This window comes from Camelina sativa, chromosome 16 (genome assembly GCF_000633955.1).
Source record: "Camelina sativa cultivar DH55 chromosome 16, Cs, whole genome shotgun sequence".
Taxonomy (NCBI): Eukaryota; Viridiplantae; Streptophyta; class Magnoliopsida; order Brassicales; family Brassicaceae; genus Camelina; species Camelina sativa.
The window spans coordinates 12,926,420-12,945,000 of NC_025700.1; the positions used below are offsets into that span (position 1 = coordinate 12,926,420).

Sequence of the window (18,581 nt, forward strand, 5' to 3'; positions counted from 1 at the left end):
TTTTTTTTTTTTTTTTTTTTTTTGTGGTTTGTGAGAAGTAGAAATGAGATAAACCAATGATTGATTACATATGTGGGTCTAATTTAATAGATGAGAATGAGATTAGTGTTTAAGAAACCAATGAAATTTGAAAATCCTACTACTATATATTACAGTATGAGACTACATTTTAGGAGTAATCTTAATCCTTGTTAAAATTACACATGAATGCCACTACAAAGGATATATTTTAAGGAACAAATGAATAACAATTAATTTTAAGAAATTAATTTAAATTGCGATAAAAAAAAAATTAAACTGCGATATTCCATTTTAAAAACCTTTAATCGTATTAGTGATTAGAGAACCTGAATTTGACCCATTAACTCGATGTAAGCTTTTAGTGTTCTTATGTAAACTTCTTTATGTTTATGTTTGATCTTTTACATATCCTTGTTTGCAATCAATTTAGTTTGAATGAGTGAATGGACTATATCGAGAATAATATGAGAAAAGGCGAAGCAAAGGACTTAGTAAGATAGCCAAAGATCGGCGAGATTACACCAATTGTTACTTGAAGTCGGTCGGCTAGTTAGAAAACTATACTCTCGCTAATATGACTTTTAGCACTTATAACTAGAATCGGATTGTATCTAAAACTCCTGTTCCAGATGATTTGTCTTTCTTTGTTCACCGATCTCACTATTTATAGTTGATGGGACGTCTCAGCTTCATGCCTCGAGATCGATGTGGTACCGCCTTGAAGTTCAGTCGGCAGTCGCGCTTAACGGGCTGGACGTCCAATTGGACCTTATAGAAGCTTTGTCGTCCCAGCTAGCTTTATCTGGTTGGTCAACTCTTCTAGAAGTATTTGTTGACTATTCCTTAGATGGGCTGAATAGGAAGCCTATTAAGGCAAGGTGAAAACCCATACCCAACACACATCCTTTTCCATGCTTCATTGCTTTGTGATAGAGAAGAAACAATTGATTTTTTTTTTTGTTTAAATTACTAATAAGTAAAATGAAGAACTATATACATATGTTTAAGACAACTGATCATGCAAACGAAAACGTAAACAATGTAGCAATGAACGTATTGTCACATGAACATAGTATCACACATGAGCTTAATATAAGCTTCTACTTCGAATAACAGACCATCCATGATGCAAACCTCCCAATTTTGTTTTAAAGTCAATTATAAACCCTTTAGTTATTTAACATTTAAAAAGGTTTGGTTATCGGGTCACCTTTGGTTCTCTAATCGCAAATACAAAACAAGATTACAGGTTCTAAAATGGGACTTGCACTTAATTACCAGATGTGATTAGTTTTGATGAGGTTTTATAAAATTTGTGGTGCACAGAGAAGAATAGCAATATTTTGGGTAGTTTATTCATGAAGTGAAGGTCTATGTGGAAATAATATGATGTCATTGTCTCACTATTAGATTTAAACGGATCATTAAGAATTCAAGACTTGGTCACACTACTCTCTAGCTGTGCATAAATAAATATTTTTTTTGTCAAAGCAGAAAAGACCCTTTTTGCCTTTTGGCTTTTTTGGTAGTTTCATGTGATGTATCAGAGCTTGTAAACAGGGGTGATGCCAAGAAGGTGGAAGCATTTCCGCATGACTATGGCCGTTGCTTCACAAAGTAGGAGACGGCTTGTCTCCTCTGCTGAACCATTCACCTGTAAAATAAATAGTGCAAGAGAAAGATGAAAACAATGTATACAGTCTATTAGGGTTAAATAGAAAAAGTAGAATTTTGGGAATGTGCTCACCTGACAACTGGAGTAGAATTTGCTGAACTCTTCGGATAAGTAGTATAGGTACTTACACAGCACGTTCGGTAACAATGTGGTACACGCTTCCTCAACCGTCTACAAATCATTCACACAACTTTTCACCTTCTTACCAAGAAAAAGAAGTCTGAATATGAAAGTTACAATTTAAATGAGCATGTGTTTTACCTCAGCAAATTGAAGCAGGTGAAGCCCGAGTGCCCGTTCGGCTGCATGATCCAATGATATCTTTCCAGTCTGCAATTGAACAAGTGTTGAAACATAAGAAGAATTGCGCATTACACAGACTTTGTAGGTGTTTGAGTTCATGCTACTAAAAATACCTTTTTTAGTTCATCTATGTCTTTGCCTGATTTTTTGATGATTGAGCAGATCCGAGCATGGGCGTAAAGAAGGTAAACGGCTGTATCACCCTGCTCATGAAATATGATACAGAATATTTAATTAAGCATGTATAAATGACTCCATAATGCAAATATGTAGACTAGCTCCAAGAAAATTTACAGCACCTTGTCATTAAGCATTTGATCAAAGCTGAAAGTATAACCTGTCGTTCTGTTGGTCTTCAGGTCAGCATACCTTGAAAGAAAATTAAACAAAAGGATTAGTCACTTATCACATTTGTGCAGGCCTTGGTTACAACAGTCATCGAGAACCAGAAGATACTAAATATAGAGATAAATACTTACTTCAGTGCACCGTAACCAACTGCCTCGGCTATTTGGTCCAGCTCCTCGGGAGTCCATTCTTTGTCCTTACCTAAACAGAGAAACAACATATAAGGGATGAATAAGACCAAATAATAACTGAACAAATTCAGTAATTTGATTGTTGAGAGAAAGTTAGATACCGCGCTCAGTAAGGGCTTTTTTACTGCGAGTCTTGGCCTCATCTAGCAAATCAGCTAGACGGACTACCGCTGTTGACCGAGTTCTAAATCGCTTGTTATCGTCTCCAAGGACAAGACCAAAACCAACATGATTAACTCTAGGGTAAGTTTTATCATCATCTGGAAGCCACCCTGCTCTTCTGGCAGCCTGATTCAAAGTTAGAAGACAACCAAAAGTTACGACTGAAAGTTTCAATCAAGATCACATTTTAGAAGACGTGAAAACAGTAAACTATTCATCAAACCTACTTTAAAGAACATATTAAAGTGCTGCTGCTGGCCAACATCGGTCACATATATAATCCATTCAGCTTTCTCTTCATTAAGTCGATACCTGTGCCAGAAAGATTTTAGCACCAGCAGAGAACGATATGTAAGTTCAAAACAAGCCACACAGAAACAGAAAGTCATAATATATGAGATGCCTTTTCCAAAGATAACCCACCAAAGAGCAGTCAGATCTGTTGAGGCATAGTTAAAACCACCGTCACTCTTTACAACAATGAGTGGGATTTCATAGCCTTCGATGAATATCACACGAGCACCTTCATTTTCTTCAACTAACCCCTTGCTGCTCAATTCCTCAATTATCTTAGGGATATGAGGGTTGTAAAAGCTTTCTCCCTGTCATTAATAAATGTATTTTCCATTATCCATTCATGCATCTCTTTCACATTCTGTCTTACATAACTTAGTATAAGTCCCAACTATTCGTTTTACCTTTTCTATAAGCTCGACTCGAAGGCTTTGGTAAACCTTGGCAAACTCGTTTCGGCTGATTTCACAAATCTTAGTCCACGCCTTGTGGTAAACAGGATCTTCACTCTATACCGAAGAAACCAAGAAAACAAAATAGACAACTAAAGGTAGCTGCATATTAAGACACTGTAAAAGAGAAGAATGCACCAGTGAGAATTGAAAGTTGTTATCTACCTGTAGACGGACCACAGCCTTCTGTGCTTTTTCCTTAAAATCTGGCTCCAAATCAAATTTCAGTTTTGATTCTTTGTAAAACACCTATCAGAGGACATCTAAAGTTAATACTAAAATGTTTTGGTTGTTCTTCACATAAGAAGAACTTTAAAGCTAGAGGGCATATGATGCAAGGCAGCTGACCTGAAGATCTCCAATTGCTGTCTCAGTCACACTATCTGTATCAGGAAATTTCTCAAAGAGGTACTCAATAAGCATGCCAAACTGCAGAATAAAAGCAGCTTTTATTTCTTTAAAATCTTTTTGGAATACTCAATTTCAAGAAATCATTTGTAGGGCAGAAAAAGTAGCTACCTGTGTTCCCCAGTCACCAACATGGTTTCTGCGAAGAACTTCAACCTTTGAGTACTCGAGCATACGAGCTAGCGTGTCACCAATGATAGTTGATCTTAGATGACCAACATGCATTTCTTTTGCAATGTTGGGAGACGAAAAATCAACTACAGCTCTCTTAACCGAAAGAGTAGGCGCCCATGTGTCAATCCCATCGATAAGCATGTTTTCAATACACTGCGGAATAGATGAGAAAAACAATTTATGACAAACATAAAATTATTTATACGAGAACTAGAAAACGACTAATAAAACAACAGGAGCACCTTAGCCATCCACTTAGCTGATAGTACAATATTAACAAATCCAGGCCCANAAAAAAAAAAAAAAAAAAAAAAAAAAAAAAAAAAAAAAAAAAAAAAAAAAAAAAAAAAAAAAAAAAAAAAAAAAAAAAAAAAAAACAGAATAAGAGTTAGAAGAGATATCAAATCTGCTTCACAACATTACACCATACCAAACCAACCAACCTGTCCAATAGCTGTAGGACTCTTGAACTGTGTACCCTTTCCTTTAATTATAGACCATAGTCCCATTGCATTGTTACTACAGACAACAAAGAGCATAAACTCAAAAATTGGTACTTTAAAAACATTCATAGAGTATAAGTGGAAAGGGGGAGAAACCATTGGTAATCTCCAAATTTGCCAGGCTCAACCAATGGCGCGACACCAGGTTCATCAGGGACTGTTAATTTAAGAGACACACTAAAGAGCTTTGCAAGTTGGCGTCTTGGATTTCCCGTAAATGCTTCATTCTGTTACAGTAATATATAAACAAGTCATGAAACAGGTAAAGAAGAATAGTATTAAATTTTAAAAACTGTGACTTACAGCTACCACGGTTGCCATCAACAGTGTCTTTTGGGTCGCCAAAGGAAATGAGACGTCTAGCAAAAACCAATACAAAAACATTAACGAAACAAATCAATCAACTTAATGACTTAGTCAGAGTTTTAAGAACAGAGGTTTAACAATTGATTCATAATTCTAGCAAAAATCTAAGAACAGAGTTGAGGAGACTAAAAAAAAATAGAAAATTGAAACATAAGAAAGTTGAATTCTCACCAGAGTGTAGTTTCCTTGACAACTCTGCCGGAGAACGCTGCGGGGAAGAGGAAGCAAAAACGGAGCTGACGAGAAATTGTTAGGGCTTCGGGACTATTTTAACACTGTATATATATAGTCAATTTCGAATACACTTAATTTTAATCGGGCTTTAAGATGAAGCCCATTATTTTATTTGTGGCTTTTTATTATAAAATATATTATTCAATTTTTTTTTTACTATATGAAGATTGGTTTCAAAATTAGTAATTAATATGAACAAGCGTTAAAATGATTACACATGTCGACAAATAAAACATTTTATTTTATCTAACGAAGTAGAAAAACTAATTCAAAAAGACATTTTTTTTTTGGTAATGTTCAAAAAGACATATTTACATATGTAGTTTACAAGTCTATATCTAAATACTTTAAAAAAAAAAAAATTCTAAACCTCAAACCTCAAATACTAAACCCTTCTCCCTAAAAATTATACCCTAAATATAAAATAGAGAACCCAAACAAAACAAAAAAATTCTAAAAATTAATTTAGCATATTGTAATTGTGTAAAAGAGATCAAAAATAAAAATGTTCAAAAAAGTTTATTTTTGAAAAGAGGTATCTTAAAAAGGGCATTTCTAACAAATTCTCTATATTTATGATGAAATAAGTAGTTAAGCTACTTCATTGTTGGTGGTATGAACTATGAAAGTGAGGAATGATATGATGTACTGTATTAGAGTCTTAGCTATTTCCGATTCTTGGCTTTTGTTTACCCTTTGTTGAGCAGTAAATTTCACATTTCAACAAAAATTTTTGAAAAAGAAACAAATAGTTAAATTGCATTGCTAAATTAAATGTCTAAGGTTGAGATCTTATTTAAATTAAAAAATCACCAAATTTTGATATGTTATTAATTTTTTTTCATTTAGTTTAGATTTTAAAAAATAAAATAGACAATAAATTTTGGTGTTCAAACTAACAATATAAACTATTTAACTGTAATTTAATTAGATAAAATTGTAATTATCATTGCAATGTAGTATATTTTAATAAAATTCCTAAGTAAAAACATAAAAAAAAAATGAAAAGAGTAAAGAGTTTATAGGAGAAATTTTTTGATCACTTGATGAAATATTGGTATAGTTTAATTTATGTTTTATTTTATAAATTTTACTCATTAATTTTAAATTAGTTGGACTACTTATGATTACGTATAGAAAAATCTTAAATTAACTTTATAACATGCATATTTATTTACGTGGACCTTATAACATGCATATTCAAATGTGACATTATTAATTTACATCCCATAATCCAGTCATCTCTTACCTGAGGAGAGGCTTCTTCGTATCAGTATATATATCACATGAAAGACGAAGAGTCATTGTTTCTTCTCTTTTGCTGCTTTGAATGGTTTACGAAGCTTCCTTTATTTATTGGAACAGAGAGACGAGACGGAGATGCTAATGGCATTATTTGTTTTTAATTTAGGATTCGAACCGTTCATAACCGAGTTGAACGGAAAAAAGTAAACATAACCAATTCGAAGTGGATTTTTAATTCGATATTGCAATTTTCATAACTCTGATATTAATTAGTGGAGACTGTTCGCTCTTTTGGTTTTACAATGGTCAAGGAGAATTTTGAAAGACAGAAAGGGAGATTCAATTATAGACTTTGGAACTTGGTGAATTTTATTTTTTTCTTAATCTAGGAATTTGAAATATATCAGTGTAAATTACTTACTAATGAAAACAGCGTTCAACGTATTGAGTGTCTCATATTTTTTTGGGTTGTGTTTTTTTTTTTAATATCACAAAATGTCTGAAAGTTCAAAAAAACCAAAGATTAGTCTGAAAATGCTGGTTGATAAAGAGAAGAACAAGATTGTTTTGGTGGAAGCAGGTAAAGATTTTGTTGATGTTCTCTTTTGTTTGCTTAAACTCCAGATGGGGACAATCGTAAGATTGGTCAAGAAACAATCTCAGCAAACTGAAGTCGGCTGTTTCAGCAACATTTATCAGAGTGTTTTAGATTTGGAGATTGATAACTTTCTCACTAAAGCATGTAAACATATGCTTTTGTACCCGAGAGGTTTGAATGAGGATATATTTCGGAAGCTTAAGCTAAACATCAACGATTCCACCGAGGCTAGCAAGTTCTACTACATATGCTTTAAGTGTAAAGAAGCCACTTCGCGCGGTTCGAAAAGATGTCGATGTGGAGAAGAGATGGAGATGGAGGTGGAAATCGAGGTTGTAGGCTCCCTTGTTGATGAAGTATTTTTTTATGGCCAGCCTTCGTTTATCATTACTGATAATATGGTGGTACAATCAAACTCTACGGATGTGTTTTTAAAAGAGATCAAAGATCAGGGTTATGCGGATGTCTAGAAGTTGAGTGAATCACTTATTGTCATTGGTTCTGAAGATGTATTTTACTCTGAATTGTTGCTGTTTTATTTGTTTTACATGTTACGTACAATGCAAATCTTGACTCTGCGTTTGAATATATATAATTAGGTACTCACCTTGTTGGACTGTTTATTGTCGTCTGATACTCCTTTGTCGGATGCTTTCCTAAGGAAACAAAGCTCTCGCAATATGAACAGGTTGCATAACACAATGACTTCTACTGTTTTGCAAGAAAATAAAAATGAGACAGAATCAGGCTTGTTAACTTTCAATGTAGTTGTTCGAAAGCAGGACAAGGAGGTTTTATATTTTGAAGGCTGTGAAGATTTTGTAAATCTTCTTTTTCAATTCCTTGTTGTTTCTTTAGAGTTTGTGTTGGAAACATCTGGTGATGATACGGTACATGGATGCATCGGAAACCTTTTTAGAAGCGTGAAGGAGTTAAGATGTGATAAAAACAGATCATAACACCTTTGAGCTCAAGCTTGACCATTGGCTATCTAAAGAAGCTTCAGCTGAGTTTAGATGATGTCGACGTGCAAGAGATCAGTATCGGCAAAGCAGAGGTAAAAGGCTATTTACCACCAGCTTCTGTTTATCTCTTGATTTTTTCATATGAACATATAGTTATGGTCTTCTTGGAACCCTTTTGTTCTCTCTTATCTGCAGGTTAGCAATATTTTAAGATACTCTCTTATGACATCAACGGTTTTAACCACTGCTTTATGGAACTTACTCGTGAAGAAGCCAAAAGAGGAGACCTTAATTAGAGAAAGACAGAAATTTTGTATCATTTTTAAAGTGATCTCGTTTATATATGTTAACTTTGGAGGACTATAACAAAGACAGAAGTCATTGTTCAAGAAGCTTAGAGGACTATAATAAAAAAAATTCAAATCTTAATGTTAACTTTGGTATTTTATCTTTATCTTGAAACTAAAACCTTGTGTGTTAAGAGCAGAAACTGAGTTTTATAATAAGGGATAGTGACTCTAGGTTTCAATGTTTATAAACTAGTAACTATTAAGACCAAGGTCATTGGATTGGCCATACAAATACTCTTATTAAAAAAATAATAGAAAAAAAAAGGATTTTTCCTTGAGAAACTACAATTCTCATAAGAAATGAGGCATGTGTCACTTATTAAGTGGTACAGATATTAAAAATAAAAAATAAACAAATTTGTAATAAAAAAAAATTATTTTTGTTTTAACCACTACAAAAAAGTGTACATTGATAGCATAATACGATAGCACATATTTCGTAAGTGCTATTAAAAATAGTATTCGGATTTTGGTGTCTATATCATAGCATTTCATTAACGCTAAGCCTAATAATAACAGAGCATAAAGCTATAATTACTCGAACCGCCAATAATGAACCAAAATTTAGCAAAATTTTAACTTACTGCTTAACACTTTAACAAAAACCGCTCAACACTTAAAAAAAAAAATACCCACTTGGTTGTCTTCACTCTTCACACTAAGCAAGACCTAATTTTTATTTTCATTTTTCTTCTCTTCTCCTTCGTCTCTCCTCCTTCAGATCCTTCATCCGAAAAAGCAAGCTTCTTCTCACTCTTTTCCTCTTCTTCTGATTTTGTTCCTAGTTTTGGTGGATTTTATCAGTTCCGCCTCAGATTTCAGATCGATCCATCATCTCTTTGTCCCAGATTCATCAATTAGCCTCAGATTTCCAGATCCATCATCCTCGATGCGGCAATGCAACGGTAGGGCTAGTCTCTGACTACGCCTTCAAGCTATAACGCCGCCGTTTCTATTTCCGTTGATGTCTCCTTTTATCTCACACGATTCCAGTTTCGGGTTACTAATAGAGATTTCATTGAGGAGGAGCAGAAGCTTGGTGGAGTTTGATTTGGAAAGCTTTGCTTGGATTTAGGGTTATTGCGTTCGTTGTCTCGTTTCGTTTTCTGTAATTGTCTACTCATAGAGACAAAGGATGGGCTTGTGATTCTTTCTAAAATTGCAAAGAGTTCAAGTTAAAGTTTCAAACTTTCTTCTAGCTTCACTTTACATATTTCATGTTCAACTATCTCAAGATGTCTCTAAGTTTAGGTTTGGTTCTCGGCTGAGCTCAAAGTGTTTCTTGCTAGATGTATTTTTTAAAGCTAATGAAGTTTTCCAAAGATTTTATTTATAGTTGGCTAGATGACTCTGATTTTCTTTATTCACCTATTGTTTCTTGTGCTTCTCTCTACGCTGCTAGATTTGTTTGGTTTGGCCAGAATCTCAAGTTTTGAATTAAGACTTGAGCGTTGGTCTGCAAAGAAGGGAAGCAAGAGAATCATCATTGTTGTGTCGTTCCCTAATTTCTATTTCAGAATTAGTAAAATCTGCTTGAAATTGGAGAATTATAACAGAAGAATTTTACTTCTTGGTTTGCAGGTGTAGTCGACAGCAGGTTAGTCTATATATCCAATGTCGTTGATATCTTGCAGACGTTCTTTACTGAGCTGGATCATGAGGAAGAAGAAAAATTGTCAAGGACTGGTTAGTTATTCGTCTTTACACATAAATGAACAAATGTTCTGGAGATTGAAAAAGTAAAGAACCTTTGATTCATGTTTTAACCTCCGATGTTTGCAGGAACAAAGGTAAATTGTTGTAATAAGTGCAAGTGGCTATCTCGGTTCAAGAAATTTGTGTATGTTCTCGATAAACACTTGCAGAACATGCTCGAAATTGAGTTTTATGTTGGTGCTTACAAGGTATATTCACTTGGCTTTTAATAGCCTTTTTCTAATGCTAACAAAACTCATATTTTTTGTAGAGTTTTTTGAGAAACGTTTACTGTTACTCCCATTAAAGATGCCCTAAGAGGTTGTAAGTATCTATATATCCTGTTTGTTCATCTCCTGTTATTTTTGGTCATGATTGTGAAGTCATGTCAATTGAGATCAAAATGATATTGGTTTAGCCACGAGAAAATGATTTTGGGCTGCAAAATATATCTGGACCTAATTTACCTAGGAAGTTCAAAATAACTACATTAAGTATGCAATGGAGAGATATGAGAAACGTATCAAATTTGTAAACGACTAGCTGAGATTTCAGTTTCACAAGCCAATCTCAATCTTCTTGATCAAGAAATATGACACCAACACAAGAATGTGCATTAAGGTGTGATGATATTCAAGTTACAACATACATATGTAACAGTTCTAGAGTCGGGTGTGTTATTTGAAGTTCTTGCTTCTTGTTGATTCAGACATTTTTTAAAAAGGTGAGTCGAGTTATAATTGTCGTTAGTTATAATTTACAATATTTTCGTCATGATTGACCTAATTTCCAAGTTCTTTCTCTTGAATCATATAAACCTGTCAATGGTAATGGATTATTTGTTATTTTGTTTACTTTGATATATTTAAATACGGAAAAAAGTAAAAAAAAAATCGCGAACTTTCAAATTGTGGCATAAAAAAATATCAACTTCTGAAATGTCATTTAAATCACTAGATTTTTGTTGACTTTTTTTTTAAAATAGATAACTTTTGTTGACTAAGCCATTTGAGACAGACGTTAAATTTTCAGTTAAACGGCGATGACAGAGTTAACTTCCGTCAGAATCTCCGTTAATCCAAAACGACTGTGATTCAATTTTTACATATATATATATATATACATCTCTGTTTGATATAATAACAAATTACTATTGTTGCTCAATGGTTAAGAGCTTTTAATGAGTTCCGAAGTTAGGCAACTCAATTCCAGCTGGGTTCAAATTTTTTTGTTTTAATCTTCTAGTTAAATCGACATCGTTTTGGCTTAACGGAGATTCTGACGGAAGTTAACTCCGTCATCGCCGTTTAACTGAAAATTTAACGTTGTGCCTCAAATAGCTTAATCAATAAAAATTATTTATTTTGTAAAAAATCAACAAAAACTGGGTGATTTAAATGACATTTCAGAAATTAATGTTTTTTTTACCATTTGAAAGTTGGTGATCTTTTTGACATTTTCCCCATTTAAATACTCATTTTATTTTCTTTTAATTTTGTTTTTTTTTATCACGTATAATAAGGTATTTACAATTTTTTCACGTATATTAATAAACCTTATTAAAATTCTTACTATACTCTTTATGAAGACAATATACAATATTATATATCTAATTAATATATTAAAATAGTAAATTTAAAACTTAAACACCTCATTTTTTTTTGTTGTCGAACATCAAAGTGAATCAGAATAAATACTATCGATAATACTTTACCGGTTACAAAAACGCTATTTGATCCCCAAAATTTTTTAATCTTTAAAAAAAAAAAAATAATAATAAGAATAATTTTCTTGTTTTTAAGTGCATTTATGGGAATTTTGAATTATCAGTTTGCTAGCTTATGCTATAATACGATTGTCTAAATTTATCATTTTAATTGACCCGTGCGGGCGTTTATTCCTTAATCGGGAAAAGTCCCATAAAATTTACACACGTGAGATTGTGACCTCTTCTTTTCTTTTATTGGGTCTCACAAAAGGCCTTTCTCGAGATGTGTTCAATAATCATTTTCCAAGATTTCTCAACCATATCTTCCTCTGCTCTGCTCTGCTATAATCGATCATTCTCGGACAAAAAAATACAAACAATGGAAGAAGAATCTCAAATGATCCTAATCCTCACCTCCATCATCCTAATCATATCCTCTCTCACACTCTTCATCAAAAACCTCAAACAAAATCAAAACCTTCCTCCATCACCACCCTCCTCACTTCCAATCATCGGCCACCTCCGTCTCCTCAAACCACCCCTCCACCGCGTCCTCCTCTCCCTCTCCAAATCGCTGAACGATTCCCCGATCTTCTCACTCCGTCTCGGTAACAAACTCGTTTTCGTCGTCTCTTCTCTCCCGATCGTCCATGAATGCTTCACCAAAAACGACGTCGTTCTCGCGAACCGATCTAAATCGATGGCTTCCAAACACATCTCTTACAATTACTCGTCTATGGTCTCGGCTCCGTATAGTGAACATTGGAGAAACCTCCGCCGTATCGGCGCCGTCGAGATCTTTTCCAATCACCGTCTTAATAGCTTTACCTCTATTCGCCGCGACGAGATCCGCCGACTCATCGCTCGTCTCTCTCGCTCTCAGAACTCTTCACTCGTAAGTGATTAGTGAAGCTTACTTACTAATTTAGTATTTAAATTTCGGCCTTAATCCCTAATTTTAGATAAATTTAGGCCTTAATCATTAACTAATGCTAAAGTTAGGCCTTAATCACCAATTTAGTATAAATTCAAGCTTAGGTATGATTTGTGTGATTAATTTAACATTAAGGTCTTATATTATAAATTTTGCAGGAATTTGGGAAGGTTGAGATGAATTTAATGTTATCTAACTTATCATTCAACAACATCATTAGAATGGTGGCTGGAAAATGTTACTATGGAGATGGTGCAGAGGATGATGTAGAGGCTAAACGCGTGAGGCAGCTTATCGCAGAGGCGATGAGTTGTTTTGGTGCTGGACATGCGGCTGATCATTTACCGGTCTTGAGATGGTTTACAAATTTCGAGAGACGGGTAAAGAAGATTGCTGGTAGGCTTGACGAGTTTTTCCAAGGATTGGTTGATGAGAAACGAGCGGCAAAGGAGAAGAAGGAGAATACAATGATTGATCACTTGCTTTCTTTGCAAGAATCACAACCTGAGTATTACACAGACCACACCATCAAAGGAACCATGCTCGTAAGTAATCACAACAAGTTCATAAAGTTGATTTAAGTCAATGGTCGTCACATTTGGTTTTATTTCGTGCAGTCTCTTATACTTGCGGGGACTGATACATCAGCGGTAACATTGGAATGGGCATTGTCGAACCTATTGAACCATCCTGAAGTATTAAAGAAGGCCAGAGATGAAATCGACTGTAAAGTTGGCTTAGACAGGCTTGTGGAGGAATCAGACATCTCAAACCTTCCTTATCTTCAGAACATCGTCTCTGAAACGTTGCGGTTATACCCTGCAGGACCAATGTCAGTCCCGCATGTCGCATCAGAAGACTGTAAAGTAGGGGAATACGATATGCCGCGTGGTACAATGTTGTTAGTGAACGTGTGGGCTATACACAGAGATCCTAAGCTATGGGATGATCCCGCGAGTTTCAAGCCAGAGAGGTTCGAGAAAGAGGGAGAGAGTCGTAAACTAATAACGTTCGGGTTAGGAAGAAGGGCGTGTCCCGGGGCCGGACTAGCTCAACGGTTAGTAAGCTTAACTCTTGGGTGTCTGATTCAATGTTTTGAGTGGGAGAGGGTTGGAGAAGAAGAGGTGGATATGACTGAATGTGGAGGACTCACAATGCCTAGAGCTAAACCTTTGGTAGCGATGTGCAGAGCACGGTACTTTGTTGGTAAAATCCTACATGAGTCTGCTTAATTGTATAGTAGACTTTTGTAAATGCTAATACATGTTTTAAGGCGACGGTTTATGTCTGTATGTTACTGTTATTATTTCGATTGTATTTGTACTACGTTACGTAAAACGTAATATTCAATCAAAACGATGGATACAAGACAAAATCGATTATGACAAACAACACAAAACATTTGTTACTAATCTACTTAGTATTAAAAGTCCATTCGTATTTAAACTCGTACAATTCATATTTTGGATCAAATATTTTAGAGTAGAGAGTGTTTCAAAATCTTTCAAACTAGAGAGTGATATGTGTCCCATGAGAGCATCTGTCCAAAATTAACAAAAATAACTAAAACTATTTAGTAATATACTATTATATGTGTCTTTTTCTCATATTTAAATACAATCATATGTATTTTGATTAAACTTATGTATATCATTATATTAAAAATAACTACTATATAAAAACAAATAAATAATATAAACATGAAGTGACCTTAGTGCAGTGGCCAAAAGTAAGTCCTTAATGCACAAGACACCATCACACCAGGTATCGAGTCCCTATGGGCAGACATGCTGTGGTCCAATGGTTGATAAAAAAAAGAAAATAATACAAAAAAAAATAACATCATGACACACTTTATGGTTGTCTAAATACATTTAAATGTGAATTATCTACAACATATATGTAATTTGTTAACAACAACCAAACACCTCTAAATATTTTACACAATATTATATTATAAACTTATAAGTTATCATTTTAGTAACTTAATAATACTCCTAAGTTGAGTTTCATCTCTCACCCTATTGATGCATTAGAAATTTGTTTTTAATTCTAATATATATTCATCTTTCTAATTTTAGTCATCTTAATTGTACAATTAACACATTTAACCCATTAACCTTTAAGATTTATTACATTAAAATAAAACTAAATGCGTAAAAAACAAAATTAATTCAAATTAGTTTTGTGACTTACACTCAATTGTGAATGAGAGGTTGGTTTAAAAAGTAAAACACCAGTCTAAAACTTGGTGAATTTCAGCAAACAAATTCATCAAGGGGTGAAAATTTCAACTCTCCAATGCCAAGGCTCAAAATGGAGTTTCAATTTTTTTTTTTTTTTTTTTTGAACAAACTATGGAGTTCCATTCTAGACATGTATATGATTCTCAGATAACTCATAAAGTTAGTATATGATTTTATTATATGGTCCGGTTAACCGTATTTTTATTTGCTAAATGTCAACCTTAGTTTTAAAACAAATTAACAAAAAAGAATAAGTTTTATATGTAAAAATAGTCATAAAAGTAAATATATATTATAGTCAAAAAAAAAAAATTGGTTCTTATATGTGGAAGAGCCACCAATGTTAGGAAAAATATTTTTTAGTCAAAATAAATATTATTAGTATATATGAAAGATGCATCAATGGTAAGAAAAACAATTGTAAACTCTTTTTTTGTGAACCACAAAACCTTAATGCTCTATAAATAGAGCTTGTACTTACAATCTAGAAAATCACATAACAGATTTGTCCAATATATATACTGCTTTATAGTTGATAACTTTGATATTTACTACAACCAAGAAAATGAGCATCACAAAGATTTCAATGACCCTTTTACTCTTGATAGTATTGGCAGCTTCTTTGTCGAATTACAATGTCTTTGCTTCAGGTAACATTTTTATTTTTATGTTGTTGTTATCTAATATAGGTTTCATCATTTGAAAGCAATAACATTGATATATTATACAGTTGCTATATGATATTCATGTATGTGTGGTGATTTTGTGGACATGCAGAGATCAAACTTACAGGGAGAATCGATGATATGTGCAAGACTACTTGTTCGGCAACGTACGTGAATGGTAAATGTGGGGCAGACTGTAGGAAGGCTGGATTCTCATCCGGACAATGTGCTACTTCTGGTCCTTTCGTAAACAAATGTTGTTGCACGAAATGATCAAAACCAATCTTTTGTCATTGCAGTTAGCATTGATATCTGTTTTTTTTTATTTGCCATGAACCACACAAATGCAAAAATAAAATAATATAATTATCTTATTCTATGTCTTTTTAAACAAAAGTACCAAGTATACACTATATCAATCTATCACCATGCTAAATTGCTAACAAAATCGCATTAATATATATAGATATTAATCCCATTAATCGCTTTACTATAATATATTTCAATGTTATCTTCTCCCATATAAAGTGAGAGTAAATCACCTAGTCATCGTTATTAAAATGATCTAACTTCTAAATTATGTTTATTATAATGATCGACACAAATAAAATTTATTATAGGAAGACCGAATTTACAAACTTTTATTTTGTTAGGAATGACACAAAAAGACTACAAATTACTTTTATTAGTCTTAGTCATGACTCATGAATCAAAAATAATTTGTTTTATGTTTTATATATTAAAAGTAACCCTACTTACTGATTTTTAAACGTTAGTGTACATTAAGTCGTATCCGAGAGGCTGTCCAGTTTTTGAACAACAAAATATACTAAACACAATAGGCCTGAGATTAATATCCGTTATTTACAGATATCCGTATTTCCATAACCATATACAAATTCACTAAAAAAACAGGTATCCGGGTAAACGGATACGAAAACAGATAGTAAAATAGTAAATAAAACAAATATAAATATAATTAATGCTAAATCTTAATACGGATAGCGGATATCCGTTTTTTCCCCAAATATCCTTTATTATAACGGATAATGCTAAATTTTAAAACGGATATATGTTTTTTCACGGTTATACGATATTTATATATGAACATCAAGTATTTTTGTCCAGAATCGCTCTAGTTTATTCTAAGATACATAATTTTTCTTCTGGGAATATCGGATATCTGCGGATAATCGAATTTTCAATGGACGAAAATATCCAAAATTTTGGATATGGATACGGATACATATGCAGATATCCGAAAAAATCCGGATATGCGTTCTGTTAACAGGGCTACAACACAATAGTACTCCATTGGTTTCTTTTTATTTGTAGTATTACTTGTCATTTTATATTTTATAACACAAATTTATAATAATTGCTATAGTTTTATCTTATTAATAAACACTTCTCTATCAAACAAAATAATGTAGTAGTAATAATTAAGGATGAAACATAAATTTAATTGTTAATTTTTCTTTATTTGTGTGAAATAAGATTAGGACAATAAGAACATGAAACAACCGAAGTATTATTAATCAATACTCCTAGTAGAGAGAAAAAAATTATCAAAATCTTTTTTGACTTTTGTTGTAAAAGGGTTTTCAATACTCTTTTTTTTCGAATAGAGTTTAAAAATCTTTATCCACTTATTCGAGTATGAATATAAGCAAGCTTTTCTTATTCCGAAATCTTAAAAAACATCATCAGAATCAATCATACGCCATCTATATATTATTCGTTTCTCCATTAAGATATTTACAGTTTCCACGTTTCCACACTTTATAATGGTCAGAAGGTTGAAATATCGACAACCAAATGTTATGGTTACGTTGAAGATATCTTAAATGTAACCAAAATAAGTTAATGAGATAAATAGATGACCATGTGATTGATAATGTAAACCAAATAAGCTAATCAGGATTTTAATATATTTTTTGTTATCTCCTTGCCATTTGATTATTAATTATTCTATTGAGTATATATTCTAACCATGCACGTCGTGAAGAGATGTTTGAAGGATTAGTTTTTTAGACGACTAATAACAAATAATTTGATATTATGTAAGTTTGGTCATTTTTTTTAACTAGTTTGTGAGTTTCTACACGTAAGTTGTGTCATTTTTATGAAAAAATAAAATAATATGTGAGCTGATTCTTTAAATTGTGATGTATGTTCAATTCAAATTCCAAGCAAAGACTCTCAAACCCCAAATCAACAATGGTGGAAGAAGAAACTCAAACCCTAGTTTTCACAATCATCATCCTAATCCTCACTCTAACAATACTCCTCATCAAGAAACTCAAACCAAGACAAAACCTTCCTCCGTCTCCACCGTTCTCACTTCCATTCATCGGCCACCTCCGCCTCCTCAAACCACCGCTCCACCGCGTTTTCTTCTCCGTCTCTCAATCACTTAACGATTCTCCGATCTTCTCCCTCCGCCTTGGAAACAAACTAGTTTTCGTCGTTTCTTCGCACACGATCGCCGAAGAATGCTTTACCAAGAACGACATCATCCTCGCGAACCGCCCGAGCTCGATTGCTTCGAAACACCTATCGTACGGCAGCTCAACCATGGTCTCAGCTCCGTATAGTGAACATTGGAGAAATCTCCGACGTATCGGTGCCGTGGAGATTTTTTCGAATCACCGTCTTAATAGCTTTACCTCTATCCGACGTGACGAGATCCGGCGTCTTATAGTTTGTCTCTCACGTAACTCTTCACTTGTAAGGGAGCTTTTCTTACTCATGTTCTAAACTCTAATAGAGTTTTTATGAAAAGTAATTGAGACATTTCATTACTAATTTAGGAGATATGCTATTTGGGAAAATCAACTTTTAGTTACCAGAAAAAACATGTGAGAGTTCACGTCTTTTGGTTTGGCTCATAAATCTACCAGAATAGTCGGAATCATTCCCATTTGGGGCTTAACTAGTGACCTAAATTGTTACACAGAAACTCAATAATTTAGTTATCACTTATTTGTAAGGTTTCTGAATTTTGTCACTGTTTTGACTATTTGTGTCCGGTAAGTTTTTCT

General features: G+C 33.4%; 3 protein-coding genes and 1 pseudogene across 3 annotated transcripts in view; 3 read left to right on the forward strand and 1 right to left on the reverse strand.

Annotated features, from left to right (window-relative positions):
- LOC104750433 lies at window positions 1,355-5,158 on the reverse strand (annotated as a pseudogene).
- LOC104750435 (cytochrome P450 81D11-like) lies at window positions 11,981-13,982 on the forward strand. The gene is made up of 3 exons (XM_010472226.2): window positions 11,981-12,587; window positions 12,785-13,171; window positions 13,244-13,982. The coding sequence occupies exons 1-3, from the start codon at window positions 12,072-12,074 to the stop codon at window positions 13,856-13,858; spliced, it is 1,518 nt and encodes a 505-aa protein (XP_010470528.1). The 5' UTR covers window positions 11,981-12,071; the 3' UTR covers window positions 13,859-13,982.
- Window positions 15,390-15,871, forward strand: LOC109129656 (defensin-like protein 44). The gene is made up of 2 exons (XM_019238181.1): window positions 15,390-15,522; window positions 15,650-15,871. Exons 1-2 carry the CDS (start codon window positions 15,438-15,440, stop codon window positions 15,808-15,810), a joined length of 246 nt encoding a protein of 81 aa, XP_019093726.1. The 5' UTR covers window positions 15,390-15,437; the 3' UTR covers window positions 15,811-15,871.
- The window catches only part of LOC104750436 (cytochrome P450 81D11-like), a 4,794-nt gene continuing 3,957 nt past the window's right edge, over window positions 17,745-18,581 (forward strand). The window contains exon 1 of the mRNA XM_010472227.1: window positions 17,745-18,267. Within this exon, the coding sequence (XP_010470529.1) occupies window positions 17,758-18,267 (510 nt within the window). The 5' untranslated portion in view covers window positions 17,745-17,757. The remainder of the gene's footprint in view (window positions 18,268-18,581) is intronic.